At 34.6% G+C, this 17,744-nt stretch overlaps 1 protein-coding gene across 4 annotated transcripts in view; it reads left to right on the top strand.

Moving 5' to 3' along the window:
• The window catches only part of ZZZ3 (zinc finger ZZ-type containing 3), a 68,972-nt gene that overhangs the window by 41,339 nt on the left and 9,889 nt on the right, over positions 1–17,744 (top strand). For 3 of the 4 annotated variants that reach the window (XM_080406891.1, XM_080406893.1, XM_080406892.1), the window contains exons 4-9: positions 11,066–11,204; positions 12,637–12,784; positions 12,867–12,985; positions 13,299–13,370; positions 13,557–13,658; positions 14,994–15,089. In XM_080406891.1, coding sequence (XP_080263017.1) covers positions 11,066–11,204; positions 12,637–12,784; positions 12,867–12,985; positions 13,299–13,370; positions 13,557–13,658; positions 14,994–15,089 — 676 coding nt within the window. The remainder of the gene's footprint in view (positions 1–11,065; positions 11,205–12,636; positions 12,785–12,866; positions 12,986–13,298; positions 13,371–13,556; positions 13,659–14,993; positions 15,090–17,744) is intronic. The other variant, XM_080406894.1, reaches the window with a different exon arrangement.

The raw sequence follows: 17,744 nt of genomic DNA, 5'->3' as shown, positions 1-17,744 counted from the left end.
TTGCAATGTAATCCTGTAGCAGTCTTTTTTGCTAAGGTGAACTTCTGATTTTACCTGCACCATGTTTTTTCCCTAAGTGGATGACAATTAGTATTAAAAATTAAAGTACTTTTCATTAATATATTTAAAGATAAAATCTCAGATATATGTCTCAGAATTAAGGTCAAATTTTTCACACAGTATGGATTTATTTTAATATACAGATAAGTTAGATAATCTAAAATCCCTTTGTAGTGACGTCATGTAGCTACGAGTAGTTAATACTACAGAATAAATTATCCTCCTATATTATTTTTAAGGACATCTTTGTCTTTGTCTCATTTTCCTATGAGACACATGGTTTTAGTCTGAGGAGACTGGTTCTTACAGTGTTCGATCTTAAGGAACAAAGGGGAACTGGTATAAATCAAGTAAATAAGCTACTTTTTGTAGTAGCAGTTTTAATCCATACTGGAGTCAAGAATGTTATGAGATGGCATCTGTTTTGTAAACATATAACCTCCAAGTACTTTATAGAATATATCATCAGCATAGAAGGATTGATGAATTACATTATGCTTCAACACTAAAGATTTATAAGTTAATCATGTAAAAATACATATATGGCATAAATATTATATTACAATGTGTTTTGATTCATCCTTTGTTTCATATGAGTAATGTGGCACACAGTGATATTTTTCTTAAATTACCATTAATGTAATACTTAAACATATGGAAAATTGGTACCCTTTTCAGAGAGAGGTTTCTACTGTCTAGTAGATTGTTCTGTGTTGTTAGTAACAAAAAATTAAGTTGGCTTTAAGTAAAAAAAAATTCTCATTTCAGGTAGAAGTTGAATGCTGTGACAAGTTCATCTGCAAAATAGAAATATAATGGAAATCAATTAAAAACTTCTAATACGAATTTCTGTTGGACTGCAGTTTGGTATTGCAGATAATTTTGTTATTAAAACATGTTGTGATAGTGTAATGGGCATACAATCACATTTATTAATGAAAACCTTGTTATATTCTACACCAACTTAAAATATTAAGTATTTCAAGAAATTTTTACTGCCAGCATTATTATGTTATCATGTTTTATAAGGCCATTTCTATCTATAAATACATAAAAGTGACAGAGGATTATTGCAAGACTGAAGATTAAGGTTTAGTTAAGAGTATTTTTGTACTCGTAGAATCATTTTTTATAATTACATAAGCCATTTAATAAACACTAGAGTTTTTAATTTGCAAGAGAATAATGCCTTGGGCATGTGCTGCATCTGCTTTTCTCTCTCTAGTAGTAGGCTTACTCTAGGAGCCATTAAATGTCAAGTCATTTGTCAGATTCATTTTTCTTCCTCTCAACATGGTTATCTTGCTGTCAACCATAGCAAAATCCTACTCTACAGCACTATCAAACACAGTGCAATCCTCATTTAAATAATGCATCCTGTGGAAAGCAGAGCTTGATTTCTTTTGGATTTGTGTCCTTTGCTCCTTGAATTCTCTTGTGATTTGCCTAATACCTGCTTTTCATTTCTGGCTCTGCTCTCACCTCCCAAGAGTCCTCTATTGCAGCATCTTGTACTGGAAGGGAGCACGTGAGCTCGCCAGTGCAGAGCTGCTTCCCTGCTGGCTGGCTTGGTAGTACGTGTGGATGTGTGTGCTGATGGATTGACTGGAAAATTTGGAGAGTTAACAGCTGAATTCTGCTTGCCTTTCTGTTGGAGACAGTAGTTACGGTGTCTTCCCCTTTCCAAACTGCCAATTTTTATAGAACACGTAGAAACTCGTATTCCCAACTTCTTTGATTAACATGGATCAAAAATCATGGGGAAGGGAATGCACAATTTAAAAAATATTAAATGCAAACTTACTATTTTAATGTAGAAAAGGATGGAAACTTCCTTTCCCACCTGGTCATTTGGAAATGCTTACCATTTCTAAGTATCCTGATTAGTAAAGTCATCTAAACTGGAAAATTAAGTATTGGTGAACAGTAAAAATGGTTTTGAGGTGTAGGAATTATCAGTTGAAAAAAACCCCAAATGTCGTAGGAAGTTTATGGTCCTGATTTAAAAAAAGAGAAAGGAAAAGTTGGGGTAGCAATGTATTTACCCAGCACAGCTGAGTGGAGAGTAAGGCTGTGGTTTTTGGCTATTTACACAAGGGACACTTAACAAAAGCAGATGTGGTAAAGTGTGGTTATACCAGTTATACCAATGTAAACAGGTGGGACAGGAATAAATTATATTACCAAAGTTGTCTACTTGGTAGGGGTGTACAGTTATTTCACTAATATGTTAGTAAGCATAATGATGCCACCAAGAAAACAAGAACACAGTGACTGGCGTATGCTGTGAGACTGCGGGTATCTTTACTTATCAAGTTTAAGTAACCTAGCTTGAAATAACTCAGTTACTAGTCTTAAGTAAGTATTTGTTCTGGTCATACATGATGTTTTGATAACATCTTCATTGTGAACTACAAAACTGACTGGCAGAATCTTTAAGAAAGGAATTGTATGAGCAGTATATATTAATGCTTGGTTTAGCCTCAGCAGTTGAGTTCTGATCAGGATAGGTGTTTCTTTGGTACTAGAGAGTATTCACATGCTATTTTGAGAGGAGGAAAGATCCGACTTTTTGGTTTCCTTTACGTTTTGTTCTTGGTAGGAATAGCCAGCTAACTTTTAGGTTTTCGTTTTGCACATCTTTAGTTCAAGGCAAAGATATGCTGTTGTTTTGTTTAACAGCCTTTGAAAGTTTTATGTGTCCTAAGTCAAGGTCCAACTGTGTTTGTCCCTGGTTTATTGAGTACTAATAAAAATACACATTTTACTGATTTTCTTCCATATTTCTAACTTTTTTCCCCCTTCATTAGCCAAAAAAGATTGAGTAAATCTTTGTATTACTGTTAAAACATTCAGCTTCTGATGATCGCTTATCATGTTCTTCTAATCAGATTATAGTCTTCAGATATTACTGTAACAGAATACTTGAGGAAATATGTTAATTTGTTCCTATGGCAAGAAAAATCAGAGTGGTTCTTCCTTGGGTTTTCGTGAATACCTACCTGTATGAGCTAACGTAGAGTGAGTTGAAGGAGTTCAGTCATCAGTGTTGTCAACTTTCTCAAATTTTTTTTTGTTCAGAGGATTTCTGTACAGTGGGGTCAGTTTCATAGTAATGTGGTAGTAATTGCTCCTATTTTATCTCTGGAAGAAAGCCCCTTCTGAATGATTACTTTCTGGGACATCTTTTTAGAGACGAATATCTAAGTGGCAGTACTGGATTTCTGTGGTATTTTCTCTCAGTAAATGAATTGGGACCATTCTCATTAGAGATGATAAGAAGGGAGGAGGAGTTAGGGATGTGCTGTCAGTCTGCCTTTGTGCCCCTTGCGAAGAACACAAATTTTACTGCCATTTCCTCATGTCACTCCAAGCCTTGAAAATAGAGGAGTGACTGGGACTTCTATCTTCTTCCCTACTAAATGTCACTGTCCTGCAGGCAAATACTTTAGAAACTGCTGTGAAAGGAAGATCAAAAGGCTTTATTAGAATGTGTTAACTGTGGGAGGACTGATGTATGATGTTTTAACCTTTCATGTTGACAAGACTGAAACAAGTTATGTGTTTAATTAAGGACACAGAGACGTAATTGGTGCTGAAAATTATGAAAACTTGCTGGAAATGCGGATATTTGATAAAGGTTCTTTTGTACTAATATTAAATCCTGCTGAGTGTGGTGGACAGCTCTTGACAAGAATGAAGCCTATAGAAATATATGACTGGGCATTCTGTTTCTGGGACAGAGTTGAGGATTTAAGAAAGAAAGGGACATCACAAGATCATAACCAATAAAATACTGTTCAGATGCTTGAAATACAGAATCTGGAGCTGTGAAAGTTAGAAGGAAGTTGAAATTAGGGTGGAAAATGGCTCTTTTGCATCCAGGTTAAAGACCACAGTAAACAGGGCTTTCTGTTTTGGTTTAGAGTTTGTTACTATTTTTAAAATACCCTTTAAAAAAAATGAATAAGCTTTTGGCTTGGTTCTGTTTCGTTTTAAATAGGTGTGTATTATAGCCTGCGGCTGGCATTCAAAAATAGCGATTTTTGTTCTGTTACTAGCACGGTAGACTTGGAGAAACCATTTTTGTATGCTTTAGTTGTTTCATGTATAAAATGGGGATGGAGTTTAATTATTTACTTATCTTGGAAGTCTTTTAAAAGGTCTGAAGTACAAATATTAAATATGGATAGAGAAAGTACAGTAAATGACAGTACATGTAAAAAGGTTAAGCTAGATTGGAAAACAGTTTCATCATGAGTTGCAGAATTGGCTATAAGTAGATTACCTTGGTTATAGTACCTAAGCATTAGATAAGTAAAAACCTACCATATGCTGCTTTCTTCAGGCAAAGGTGCTTTCATAAGTCCTGACAGGAGTTGATACGTGCTCTTATTGATTATGCCCTTAAACTCTTTCTGTTTTTGAAGGGACATCAAAGAAGGGCCAGTCTTCATTAGTCTCTTCTGCTTCCTCATTGCTGTCTTGTGTGTTCTATAAATCTAACATTGAATCCCAGCACTATGCCCCAGTGCAGCAGCAGATTTTTTTTGAATCTCAGATTCAGATCAGATTAATTTGCAAGAAACTCAGCAGCGTCAAAATTACTATATCATGCAAGTGGCAAAGGTTTCAGGCCTAGCTTAAAAGCTGGGAGCATTATCTGGTATTTCTGAAATGAAACAAACAGATAAACAAAAAGCCTAAACAAAACAAAGCATTCACTTGTTTGAAATGAGACGATTGTGTTTGATCTGACTTAAAGAATTCTCTAGGAAGCCAATCTCTTCCTACAACTCCCTTGGGTTAAATTGGAAATTCTGAGTGCAATTAATGGTTCTTGTTTTCCTACAGTAATTTGTAGTCTGCAAATATAACATGTTTAATATGCAGTACTTTCTTAGCTTAGCATTTAATAAGGGAATTTTTCTGAATCGCTGTTAGTAGACCAAAGTCCAGAGTGATAAATGGCTCGAGTATGGGAGAGCTGGCTGGTTTTAATCTGTACTTTGCTAGAGTGCCAGTAGATGGCAATAAAAGAAAGATTTGCTCAAATCTTCCTGATTACTGATAGGTACCGATTTTGTGTCACAGCTCTTGGAAATATGAAAACCAGATTTGTTTTAAAGTAGATATGTTTTCTACATACATTTTAGCCAAGTTTTATTATGGGAAGTATATACTCCTTCACTTAAACCAGATCCTACCTGCACAAGAAATAATCAGGATTTCTAATATAAATTTTAAATTATGGTACCCATGTTTTTACCTTCTAATCCCCCAAACTGATGTTGTTATACTTTTTATCATATTGTGAACTGTAGAACTGTAGAAGTGCAGTTAGTTTTGGGAGTTGAAAGTGATGACCACCAGTGGCACAGCATTTTATCAGCTGAGAGGATAAGGCACTTCTTTTTAATTAGGCATCAAAATACAGATCTTTGCAAGGTACTAAGTTGTAGGGCAAGTACAGTTGACAAAGTAACTTCTTTTATTTCAAATAATTTCTCTGAGCATACAGATAACAAATTGCAAGGAACTCTGTATGCTGATTTTATTATATAAATTACAAAAAATGTATTGCTACAGTCTTGCATTGTTAATAAGTGTCACCTTTGTCACCTGCTAGCTTTATAAAACTTTTATATATTGTTAACTTAAAAGTACCACACTGAATAGAGTGGCATTAGTGATCTAAAATGATAAATGTTTTAATAAGGGGAAAGAATTACCATTTTGATAACAATACAAGTGTTTTATATCCATATGTGGCTAGAAGCAAGTAATGAACATTTAGCTATGTTTATAAGTTTGTCTGAATGCTATGTAAAAATCTGAGGTGGTCAGAGTTGCATGAGCTTATAAGTAAATGTGAGAATGTTCATTATATCATTACTTCAGAAGTGATTGTGTAAGGTTGAAAGAGATGAAATAAGGACTGAACTTTAGAGTGGCAAGGACATCTTTCCATCTGTTTTAATTTGAGGGAAAAGTGGAAGCAATACTGCTTGTTTCCAAATCTGTAGCTTCAAAGGTGAGAAAATACATTTTAATTATGTTGGAATATTAGATAAGAAAGTCCAACAAATATTGCATGGTAGAGTTTTGAGATACTTATTGCTAATTTCAAGTTTGTGTGTAAGTTTACTTTGGATAGACACTTAAGATGAAAACTATTCTTCTTCATGGATAAGACCACTGGCAGAAAATTTTCTCGTGTTCTTAAATGTTTGAGCATTCAGACTTTGTAGGGGGATTGTTTTTAGAGGAGGCTTGGCATTTTTGTGATGTTTGGTGAATCTTGCCAACAGCCACTTTTATGTCTGCTCCTTACATTGTTCAACAGGACAAAACTTGCTTCACATTTATTTACTGCAATTTAACTGAAAAGCTTCACTTCTTCATTTTATTCCATCCACTAATCTGAATTAGCTACCTAAAAGTTACAACCTTCATTTTATAGTATCAGGTTCTCACATCAGTCATTCACTGAAGGTTTAAAGTTTACAGTATGTTCTTCTCTTGAAGGGAGAAGAAACTTTCAGAAACCACGGAGGGACTAGCCTCTATGACTTTAATGACTGTTATTCTGATACTGAAATGAATTTATTTAAAAATGCTGAATGATGTGGCCTCTTGTACAGGCTAGTGTTGAATCATTTAGTGTAAAAATAAGAGTAAACTTAAGAAACATGCTATTCTTAAGGCAGATTGACTCCATATATATATATATATATATATATATCTCTAAAGCTCATTGTTGTTCCTGATGCAAAGAAAATAAAATCTGCGTTGTAACTCTGGATGCTTAGATCTGGAAACATAAACAGTGTTACCACAAGATGGAAAGAAAGGGGGTAAAAAAGCGTCTTTAAAGTAGATCTCAGGAAACTGGGTCAAAATGGAAATGGGTCATCAAGGTACAGCTATGCTATTTTCACGCTTAATCACAGACAAGAGAGGAGGCTGCTTTTTCCCTAATCATTATTACAACAAGGTTAATGGGGATGAATAGTGCAATAACTAATTGCTTGTGGCAGGACTTCCAGAAATATGGCTCTGCTATATGATAATTATTTTACAGAGCAATTCAAAAGAGTGGAGTAGTTATCACTGCAGCAGAACAACTGAATCAGCAGGAATCCCTGCTGATCAGTATCAATCTTTAAGAAGTGGCTTTCCTTTCTTAAATACTGATCCCTCAAACACCCATGTTAATCAATGTTTTTCAGCATAGAGATACTGAGACTGTTTCTGTACTATACTGAATTATTCAAGTGTTCATATGGAAGATTCCTGGCAGTTAACATGATTTAAGAAATTATGGGAGTGTTTTGATACTGGGATTGTGGAAACATAGAATTACATTCTGTAGAATGAAAGTTTTCCGGCAAAGACGACTGCTTTGGGTTTTGTATGTGCTAACAATTTAGTAATTAGAACTGAGAAAAGTGTAACTTCAGTGTAGGGGATATGACTGACTGTGTGTTTACTGAAATTATGTACTTTTAGTTGTATGAGTTTGTTTTGTTTTGGCAGAGGATGTGAGATTATTTTCCTTGGTAATTCCTCACAGATCTTTCAGAGAAAACCATGTAACTGTAGCTGGATAATTTAGAGATGGTTGCTCTTTGATTGCCTCATTGAAGAACAAAGCCAGTTTTGGAGCAGACGAGCGAGCAGGGTTCCAGTTACTTTCTCTTTACGTTAATTAGGCTGTTTCAGTTTTGGAGAATGTGAGTGCAACTGCAGGAGGTAGTTTGAATCATAATTGTTGTGCTTATTTACGAAGAACCTTGAAAGATTGACAGTAAAATTGCTAGACACTTTTTTTTAAATAGTCTTGGAAGTTATGGACACAGTGTCTTATGCTTAATGTGGCAGAAGTATTTATGTTGCTGTTTGAGACTTAAGAAGCCAGAACAGGGTGAGACTTTGAGAAAGTGCTCAATGCATGTTGTTATTTGGCTTACTGCTTTTTCAGAGAAAATACTGGGCTTTATTACAGTCATGCAGAGCCAGAGAACTAAAAGCTTGTACAAACCTGTGAAAACAGCAATGGTTCAAAACTTGAAAGAATATATGCAGACTTAATATAATACAGTCGGTTAAAAAGTCATGTTGGAATTCAAAAGGATGTGCAGTGGCTCAGAGAGAATGCAGTACTGCAGCAAATCGGAAGTACTTGATTATGGACTATGCAAACTGTATTTCAGGATTAGTATTCTCAATTTTTTCTTGGCAATGATAGACCTCCAAAATACACGCTTTCATGCATTGCAATATTTCTGATATTCACTTGATGAAATTGCAGTCTTTATTTCTAGGCTTCAGAATGTATTAGTTCATAAAAATTGAATATGGACATTAAATAGCTCCAAGTTAATACGTTTTTGTAGTGGAGGTACAAAAAAGTGCTGGGAAATCTTTTTGTCTGAACAGTTTTCTCAAAAAAACCTTTTTCTCTCTTGAATTATTTCACTTTAGTAGTGCTGTGTAGCTACAGATCAACAGCACATGAAATGTTTTCAAATGATCCCGACATTCTTGTAATATTTTAAATATTCCCATGAAGACCAGAGGTATTGTTTCTGAACCATTTATCTTCAAGTCCATGATCACTTCAGTGAGGTCACATGAATGTTTTAATGAGTGAAGTAATTGGAGTTCAATATCTTTTCTTGTTTGTTATTTCTCCCCAAATATAATTTCTTTTCTTTTCGTTCAGACTTAAGACCACCTCATTAAGGTGATTTTTTCCCTCACTTTACACATGTGAATCATCATTAAATTAGCATTTCATCTAAATCGCCAGCATTTGTTGCTTTTTTTGTTCTATGTGTGTAAATGTTTTAAGTTAAATTATTAATTTCTTTGAATTTTATTTGGAAAAGCTGTCACAAATATAATTCAAATAAATGAGGTAAAATGGCTCATAAAAAGAAAGGCGGGTATTTAGTTAACAGCTTCTTAGATGCAAAGTTTTATGCACACTACTGAGCTTCTGTTGTTGTGACTAGATTTAACTCCAGAGTATTGTATGGAAGTTTTGGCACCTGCTGTTAGAAAAAGGCTTTCTGCTGTCCGGGTTATGTCATCTCCCCAGATATCATTAAGTTCTTCTGTGCTGTTACATCTACATCGAACACGTTTGCAGCCTGCCTGTGTTTCATTTCTCTGGAGTGTGCAAGGCAGGCTTCTGCATAAGAAGTGCTGTCAGTCCACCTGAGCACGGACAGAGGTTGCCCAGCACAAAGCTAGGCAAAAATCGGATGCTATTTGTAAAAAACTTGAGTAAAGATCTCAGTTCCACATATGACGATTGCTCTAAGCCTGTAACAATCTGGACTGTGGAATTGTCTCAGGCCAATTTTGATGTGCCATTAACTACTTTTGTAAGTTATTTCTGAAGTTCATTTTTCACCTGTTGAAAACTAATCCCATTAATTATCTTGGTTTATGAGAAGTTATTTTGTTTAGAGGAAATTGGACCCTTTTTCCAGTAGGGAAAATATTCCACGACTGTTGCAATATTAATGGCCTATTTAACAAGTATTTTAGTTGCATATAAGCCTCAATGTGTGCAGGCAAATTTAAATAATAATAAATTCGTAACAGAATCGTATCCTACTGTTTTTGAACAAGCTCAGTATTTTAGTTTCAAACTTCAGAATGTATGGCTGTATTTTATGTTTTCAAATATTACATTTGAGTGGAAAGAAAATTACCCTTTTTCATGGGGAGGCAGCAGTTTAATATCTAGGTAGAAACTTAAAATATTTGATGGTACAAAGCCTTTATTTTGCCTTGAGGCTGTTTACTTCTCTCCACTTAAAGTCTTACCCGATTACCAGTGAAGGCAATTGAAAAACTTGCATTAGCTCAGTAACCTCTGATCTTTTATGTACTAAATGTGGAATTCATCGTGTTAGGCTTGTCTTTGTTTTAGCAATAAGGGAATAGAAAGAAAATTTACTGAAATACTATAGTAGCAAATAGATCTTACCCGATTTTAATAGGTTAGGTTGCATTTTGTGCTGAACTGAAATACAGTTGTAATATTAAATGCCAGAAAACATTTTCATGAAAAGAGTTGATACATGATAATTTGCAACAACAGGAGACATGGGTCACTATGTGATTCAGAAACTGAATTGGACAACTTAACATTAAAGCTAATAAAAGCTATTAAATATAGTTACCCATTTTTTTAAAGGCTGTGTTACAATATTGTATGATTTCCTGACTCCGAGTTAGCTTTATGGAAAACAGTTTGGGAAGCATACATTATTGGGTACAAGTATGATAGTCAACACCAGTGACTCTCAAATGTATCTGTTAAATAGACAATAAAAATTCTGTGTGAATCTGGGACAGCACATCTCAGGGAATGCTGACTTTTTCATTCAACTTCTGTATTCTTAGAGGAATCTGTTTTGTATGTATTTATTTTGCAAATTACTTATTCCTTGGTTAATTGTTAATTTCATAAATGACTCTCATATTCTGCTCGAAGATGAGGCTTTTATGAAAAGCTCAGATACAGTTTCTAAGCCATTCTTGTCCATCCTGTGGGTGGATGAGTGAACTGGTAAAATTCTGTGGTAGTCGTTTGTGTTGGGGTAGAAGGAAGCTGGTTTTGAAGTGGAAGAGAAATGAGGCAATTTTCTTTGTGTTTTTTTAACTTCATAAGCAAAGCTTATTGGTCTTAGCTGTTGAGCATATGAATAGGTTGTCCCTGATACCATATTGTTTTAGCTAGTATAGCACTTACATTTAAAGGAAGTCAGTAGAGTGTTTAATTTAACGGGTTTATACAAATTCATCTACTACTTAAAATAGATGTGATACAGTTTTTTATGTAATTCAGTTAAAATGTCTATGAACTGTTTCAGATAAAGTATGACATCATGTAGATACTAGTGGATAATCATGGCTAGTATTTAGTTGGGGGGTGTCACTTTTAAAGACAAATTTAGTGAGTTGTTTTCCTTTGTCTCTGTAGTTATCAGAGACTGTTACAGACGATTGCTGTACTCGAGGCTCAACGTACTCAAGCAGTTCAAGACCTTGAAAGTTTAGGCAGACACCAGAGAGAAGCACTGAAAGATCCTATTGGATTTGTGGAAAGACTCCAGAAGAAGGTATTTCAATGGGCTTTTCTTAAGTCTTACTCGGATATTTTTTTTTAATAGCTAGTAATTCCTCTGTAAAAATCGGAGAATTCTGTATATACTTGTGTAAACATCGCGAGTTTAAAATCCTTTACCTGCTGAGCAGAAATGGCCCTTTCTTTTCTTATTAAATCTGTAAGATGTAGGTCTTCAGTGATTATATTAGATATGTTTTCTTTCCTTTTTTTTTTTTTTTGTATATAGAAATGTAATCTTTAAATTTTTAATTGTAATGCAGGTATTTTAAGACAACCTGAAATCTACAGGTGACTGGAAGTAATGCATAGTAAGGCATTAGATCAAGAATTACTAACTTTTCTCATTAGAGAATTTAAATGCTGTGCTATGAGTGAATTTGGTAGGGTGCTTTTTAAAAGAGCAGGAAATGTGGTTCATAGCCTGAAACCAAACAGTAGAAATATACCTGAGTTCTTGTCAACGTAATAGAATATTTCTGAGGGAGGAGAATTAATTTTGATAAGGAAACATTTTCTTTTCAAACTTAAAAAAAACCAACAACCAAAACACAAAACTGAAAAAAATGTTTAAAGCTTGAACACTTTCTTGCTGATGTCTACCAGTGACAAACACGATTGACCTTTTAGTCTTGTAGCAACACCTTCTCTTTCAGTGAAGAATGAAGTAGGTATTTCATGGTGCTCTTTTCCTAGGTCTGTAGAGACCTAGGTTTAAGGAGAGGTCTGATGTAAGCCCCTTGATTTCAGTAGTTGTTTTTCCATTAAATTTTGAGATTAGTTAATAGCATGCGTGATATAATAGTGTTGCACTTGATAGTAATTTTATGGGGAAATACTAATGATAGTTGAAAGTATCTGGTGCATTTTTGTCTCCAGATCAAAGGAATGATACTCTTAAGGTTCAGCTTTAAATAAAGCGGTGAGCTTTGCAACAGCTGTGTTCCAGGCAGAAGACAGCAACATCAGTGTAAAATACACATTGATTTCTTTGGTGGGAGAAGTTTAAGTTTATCAGATGATAAAACTCCAATTCTTATAGTTTCCCATGTTAAGAAAGGTACAGATCTTGGGCAGACAGTATGCTTAAACAAGATGAAAGACAGATAGACAGTAACAGGATATTGAAGTCAGAAACACCTGATTTCAGCTGTGAAATACATGCTATAAAGTTTTATGCTCAATAAGCCAACATTGACCGTGCCGCTGCATATTTTATATTCACTGTTGTGTATTATTCTTGAAAGATATCTTCTCCTTAAAAAGACTGTGCTGCATGGTACTTTAAACATTCTGATTTTGAATTCTGCTGTTATCTAAAAAACAGTATCAGGGTTTTTTAAGTTTTTGGCATTCATATTTTTTTGTTTGGATATACAGCAATTGTGTTAAATACTGCTTTTCACTTTTCGTTCTTGTTTTTTCAGGTCGATATGGGTCTTCCATATCCTCAGAGAGTTGTTCAACTCCCTGAGATTGCCTGGGACCAATACACCACTAGCCTTGGAAACTTTGAGAGAGAATTCAAAAACCGAAAACGTAACAGTAGGAGAGTGAAGCTGATTTTTGACAAAGGTAAAAGGAAAGAGAGCATACGTTACAAGAAAGAAATGACCAGTGTGGAGGTTTAATAATTCCTTTTTTGTGCTGTTTACAGTAGGCATACCTGCAAGACCAAAAAGTCCTTTGGATCCCAAGAAGGATGGAGAGTCTGTTTCATACTCTGTCTTGCCTTTAAGTGATGGTCCAGAAGGTTCTACAAACAGTCGTCCACAGGTAGTTACAAAAAGAAGGATAAAATTTTATAAAATCTTAATTTTTGGGTTGTTTTTTTTCTTTTTCTTTTTTAACATGGGTATGCGGATAATCTTAACTGTTACTTCTGATGTTAATGTTGATAATGATGTCATTCATGTGCTCAAATCAGAGAACTTTTTTTTTTGGTTTAGGCAAATTCTAGTTCAAATTTTCATGCATTTAGTCTGTTTGGTTTTGATTTATTTAGGTAGGAGAAGGGTTAAAATCAAGTTATCCTAGCTGTACTTAGTTTCTAAACATGTATTCCATTTTATATGCTATATTTGAGCAGATGATAAGAGGACGACTTTGTGATGAGACCAAACCCGAAACTTTTAACCAGCTGTGGACTGTAGAGGAACAGGTAGGTATTAGGAAATTCTTCCATTTTGGAGCTGTGGTAATGTACTTGAGAATAAAAGCAAATTGTGTAATAATGTTTAAAGCGCTTAGAAGTTCACTGTCACATGTATGTAGATACTCATCTTTTGACAACTCATACCTCTGCTAGGAAAGATGTTTTTTGGTTTTTTCTCCCCTGTTGATTTAGAAAAAACTTGAGCAATTGCTTTTGAAGTATCCACCAGAGGAAGTAGAGTCCCGACGGTGGCAGAAGATAGCTGATGAACTGGGAAACAGAACAGCTAAGCAGGTAAGAAGCAAAACACTTTAGAGATGTGAGCACTCTCCTTGACTTTTTTTGATTTTATTTTTTTTAAGCTTTTTAGGAAGCACTGCTAAGAGATTACATCCGGATTTCTCTTCAACACTTTAAGTCATTTATTTCTAATTTGAGGTGTTTTTTCTGTCAAAACTCCCACAATTCATAAACTGAGGGATTAAAAAAATATAGCTTATTTTTTATAATGTTCATAATTAAACCAATAAAATTTATTTTGCTAGAAAAATATTTTGACTGCTTGGGCATTGTTTTTGAATACTTGCGCTGTGGTAGTAGTGATGTCAGTCACTGCATCCTAGCAGTTGATACAGATTCACAGATTTATTTGAGGATGTCTTTTTTTTTTTTTTTAATAGCTATAAATAATTTTCTTAAAAATGTAACAGCAGGGCCTGCATTTCACTAATAACAATGAAACTCTAATTCTTCATCTCAAATACAGAATTTTAAATATGCCCCAAAGCCCATGACAAACCTGCCAGACCGAGCATGCATTTAATTCTGTATAGTAAGTATAATGATACCAACCGTTCTCAGATTGAGTTACATTGGAGTGCTGAATTTTGTGCACCTCAGTACTGCAGAATGGGCAGATGTGAATATTCACAGATTTAATTCTGTACTGAAGCCAAGATCCACAAAAGGACACAGATGTGGAGACATTGAGTATTTCTGCATCTGAATTGTTGGCATTTTCCCCCTAAAATGACATTATTTCTCCCTTTTGTGGATTAAAAAATAGTGATGTTCTGTCTTGACAGTATTTTAATTTCTCCTATTTAAGCTGTGTGTTTTCAGGTAAAAGTATACTTCAGTATTATTAAATATAGCAAGTACACAAGATTTACCTCATCTCTGATCATATCTATACTTATGGATATATTTCTCCGTACCTGAAAAATTAAAATGTAGAAGTACTCTTTGTATGCTAACTATACATAATTTATCTGTCATTCTTAAGAATAAGAAAAATATAGAAATATATAAATAATAAGAAATAAGAATAAACGTAAGAGTAAGTTTAGCTTCAGCAGGTATCAAACTAAAATTCTTTCTTTTCTATCACAATTTTTGCTAGATTTTTGTTGTACTTCCAGCAGTAGTTCTGAAAGCCTTCAAAGTGTCTGGAAATACCAAAATGCACCACTGCAAGATAAATAATGGTTATAGTAATTGTTGCAAAGTAGAAAATTAGGATTTCCTGTTCTTATGTTCTGAACCAATGTAGCGATGCTGGCAAAACTTCGAAGTGAAGGCCTGTTACATTTCATTTGACATTTAATTGTTGCATGTTGTTTTTTCTAGGTTGCCAGTAGAGTGCAAAAATATTTTATTAAACTGACTAAAGCTGGTATTCCAGTTCCAGGAAGAACTCCAAACTTATATTTATATTCCAAAAAGGTGAGAGAATATTACAGCAGAAAATCCATACTTCTGTTTGTATTTACATGCAAACTGAGTTTAAATCATTAATATTCTCAACAGATTCAGGTCTGAATTAGTGCTTTCTTACTAACTAGTTCCACCTTGCATGTATTTCTTTTATTAAGTAATTAAGTCATCTTTTTCTTTTGCCATTAGCACTGTAGAGTGAGTTGGGTGTTATTCTAGTTTCACATCAACATCTGTTAATTACATCTCTGTCAGATAATCTCAGGGATGTGAAGTGTCAGAAATGTAGCGGAATGTAGTGTCAGAATGTAGCAGTCAGTTTTCAGGCTGAACTAACAGGGCTGAATGATTGATCTTGGGGTACTTTTTCCTCATTTGTTAAGTTTACTCTAATTGGTCTAGAAGAGGATAATGAGAACACTGTTGGAAGAGGGTAAGGAGCCCTATAATTCACACTGTACAGTCATCTTCTAATTAACAAAATTTTAGAAAATTATGTATAACTGAGCATACTGAACTAGCCCAGGCTTAGTCTTAAGGCTGAAATGTCATGTTTTATATTTGTAACATATATGACAATAAAAATAGAATGGTCATATAAATGACAATTGAAATGCAATGCTTTTCCAGATCTTGGAATGGATGAAAAAATAATATGGTCCTGAAGATTCTTTTTAATTTGCAAAAGAAAAGACTAGATTTCTGTGCAGACCGGTGATGTATTTTGATTTAAATAATGTGGTACTCTTGGGTACTAATGAGGACCCTAGACATTTGAAGAGGGCAGTCTCAGGTTTTGCAGGCATTTTGTTTCTTGTGTTTGGGGTTTTTTTTTTATTAGCATTGTGTGTACAAAAGTTCTTTAAAACCTGTTACAATGGCATTTTGTAGAGTAACATTGCTTTTTTGCATCCAGGTGTCCGTGATGTTTGCTGATTAAGAGTAGAGTAAGCCTTACACTGATTGTGCAAGAAGGCAGATTTGCAGATTTTAGTCCCTTGAAAGGTTGGGAACAAAAGTTGCTGCCAGAGGGGCCTGATAGAAAGATCCACCACAGCTCATCTCTAATGATTTAAAATGTTACACACCCCGAGTTGTCTCCTAGTATTCTCTGAAGTTACTGCAAACAATAAGTGCTCATGTCACAGGCATTCCAGTTTGCCATCCACCATGGTAATACCATTTTACTTTTACCAGGATTTTTACTCTGCTGAGGCAGGGAAGGTGCAGACATGACTCTGCTGCATTTTCTATTGGAAAAGCACTTTCTGACAGAAGAACCAAAAAACCACCTGGAAACATTGAAATGTTAAATACTGTTGTGAGATTCATCTGTCAGAACTCTAAATTACTTGTACAATTTGCTATACGGTGGGGCTCATTTCGAAAGAGGTTGAAATTTTAGTTCTGAAAATTATAATCCTTTGAGTTCTTTATGTCACCTTACCATTTTAAATGGCCTTAGTCACATATCTTTTCTTCTTTCCTCCTAGTTTTATTTGGAAAGACTGTTATTACAGAATGTAAGCAATGCTGCCAGGCAGCAGATCACTGCATTTGATAAACAGTGGGAATACTTAATCAGTACATGACATTGTAACCATTTTTCACTAATTTGAACAGCAATCCATAAGTTCTTTAACCCCACTTCTTTGTGTATAACCAAGAGTGAAACATCTTTTAATAAAATTCTTAGTATTCTTATACTACAGCACTAGTGCTACTATCCTACCGATTTTTCTTGAGCTTGTATGTAGAACAAATCTACTACTAATGTCTTTTTTTCACAGTATGATTCATATCCTTATTACCAGGTCATAGGAGTAAAGTCATTATGCCCTGGTTTGTATTAAGGCAGTGTCTCCATTTTATATTTGTATCCTACATAAGAAATACAGCAGATAAAAAAATCAAACGGTGTATGTGGGGAATTGAGCTCTCAGTCTGCTAAGGTATAGCTGTCTACTTAGAGCACAGATTGACAGCACTATACCAGGCTGTAGTTATTCCCAGGTCTCCAGTGGAGATATCGTAATGTGGCAGAAAGGAAATGCAAGGGGTGTTGGAAGCCTGGGTCATGCTTATGCTGTCCTTATTTCAATATTGAGTATGCACATATGGTGTAAACAGTGATATCTGCTTTATTGCCAGTAATAGAAGTATGGAATTCAGATGCTGATACTTAAAGCAAGTATCTATGAGAGAATAAAAACCACAGATATGTTTAATGTAGATAACTGTCAAAAGGAACGCTTCTCAAGAAGGTACTTGAATTTCTCCGTGGGGATTGCCCGGGATGCTTATTTTAAATGGTTACTGGGGAGGTGGAAAGCCTACTCAGTTCTTGAACATCTTGTGGAAGTTACTGTGTATATGTCCTTGTATGACATAGTGTCTCGTCTGATAAGTGATACAGGAAATTGAACAGGATGCATTAATTTGTTGTCCTGTATAACAGTTATCTACTAGTGGTGAAAATAAAACTGAATCAAAGATTTAGGACTCTAGTATTCAGTTCTTCAATTATGGCTTATCGTTTTCAATTTAATGCTTATATAATATCATTTCTGCACGTGCTTTTAAGCTTAAGCCAGAAAATATATTTCCCACAGGAAAAATGATTTTTTTTTCGAACTGTCTTCTTTTATGTAGTATTTTAGTTCA

Source organism: Falco punctatus (genome assembly GCF_963210335.1).
Source record: "Falco punctatus genome assembly, chromosome: 11".
Classification (NCBI taxonomy): domain Eukaryota; kingdom Metazoa; phylum Chordata; class Aves; order Falconiformes; family Falconidae; genus Falco; species Falco punctatus.
This window is presented reverse-complemented; position numbering and strand designations above follow the sequence as displayed.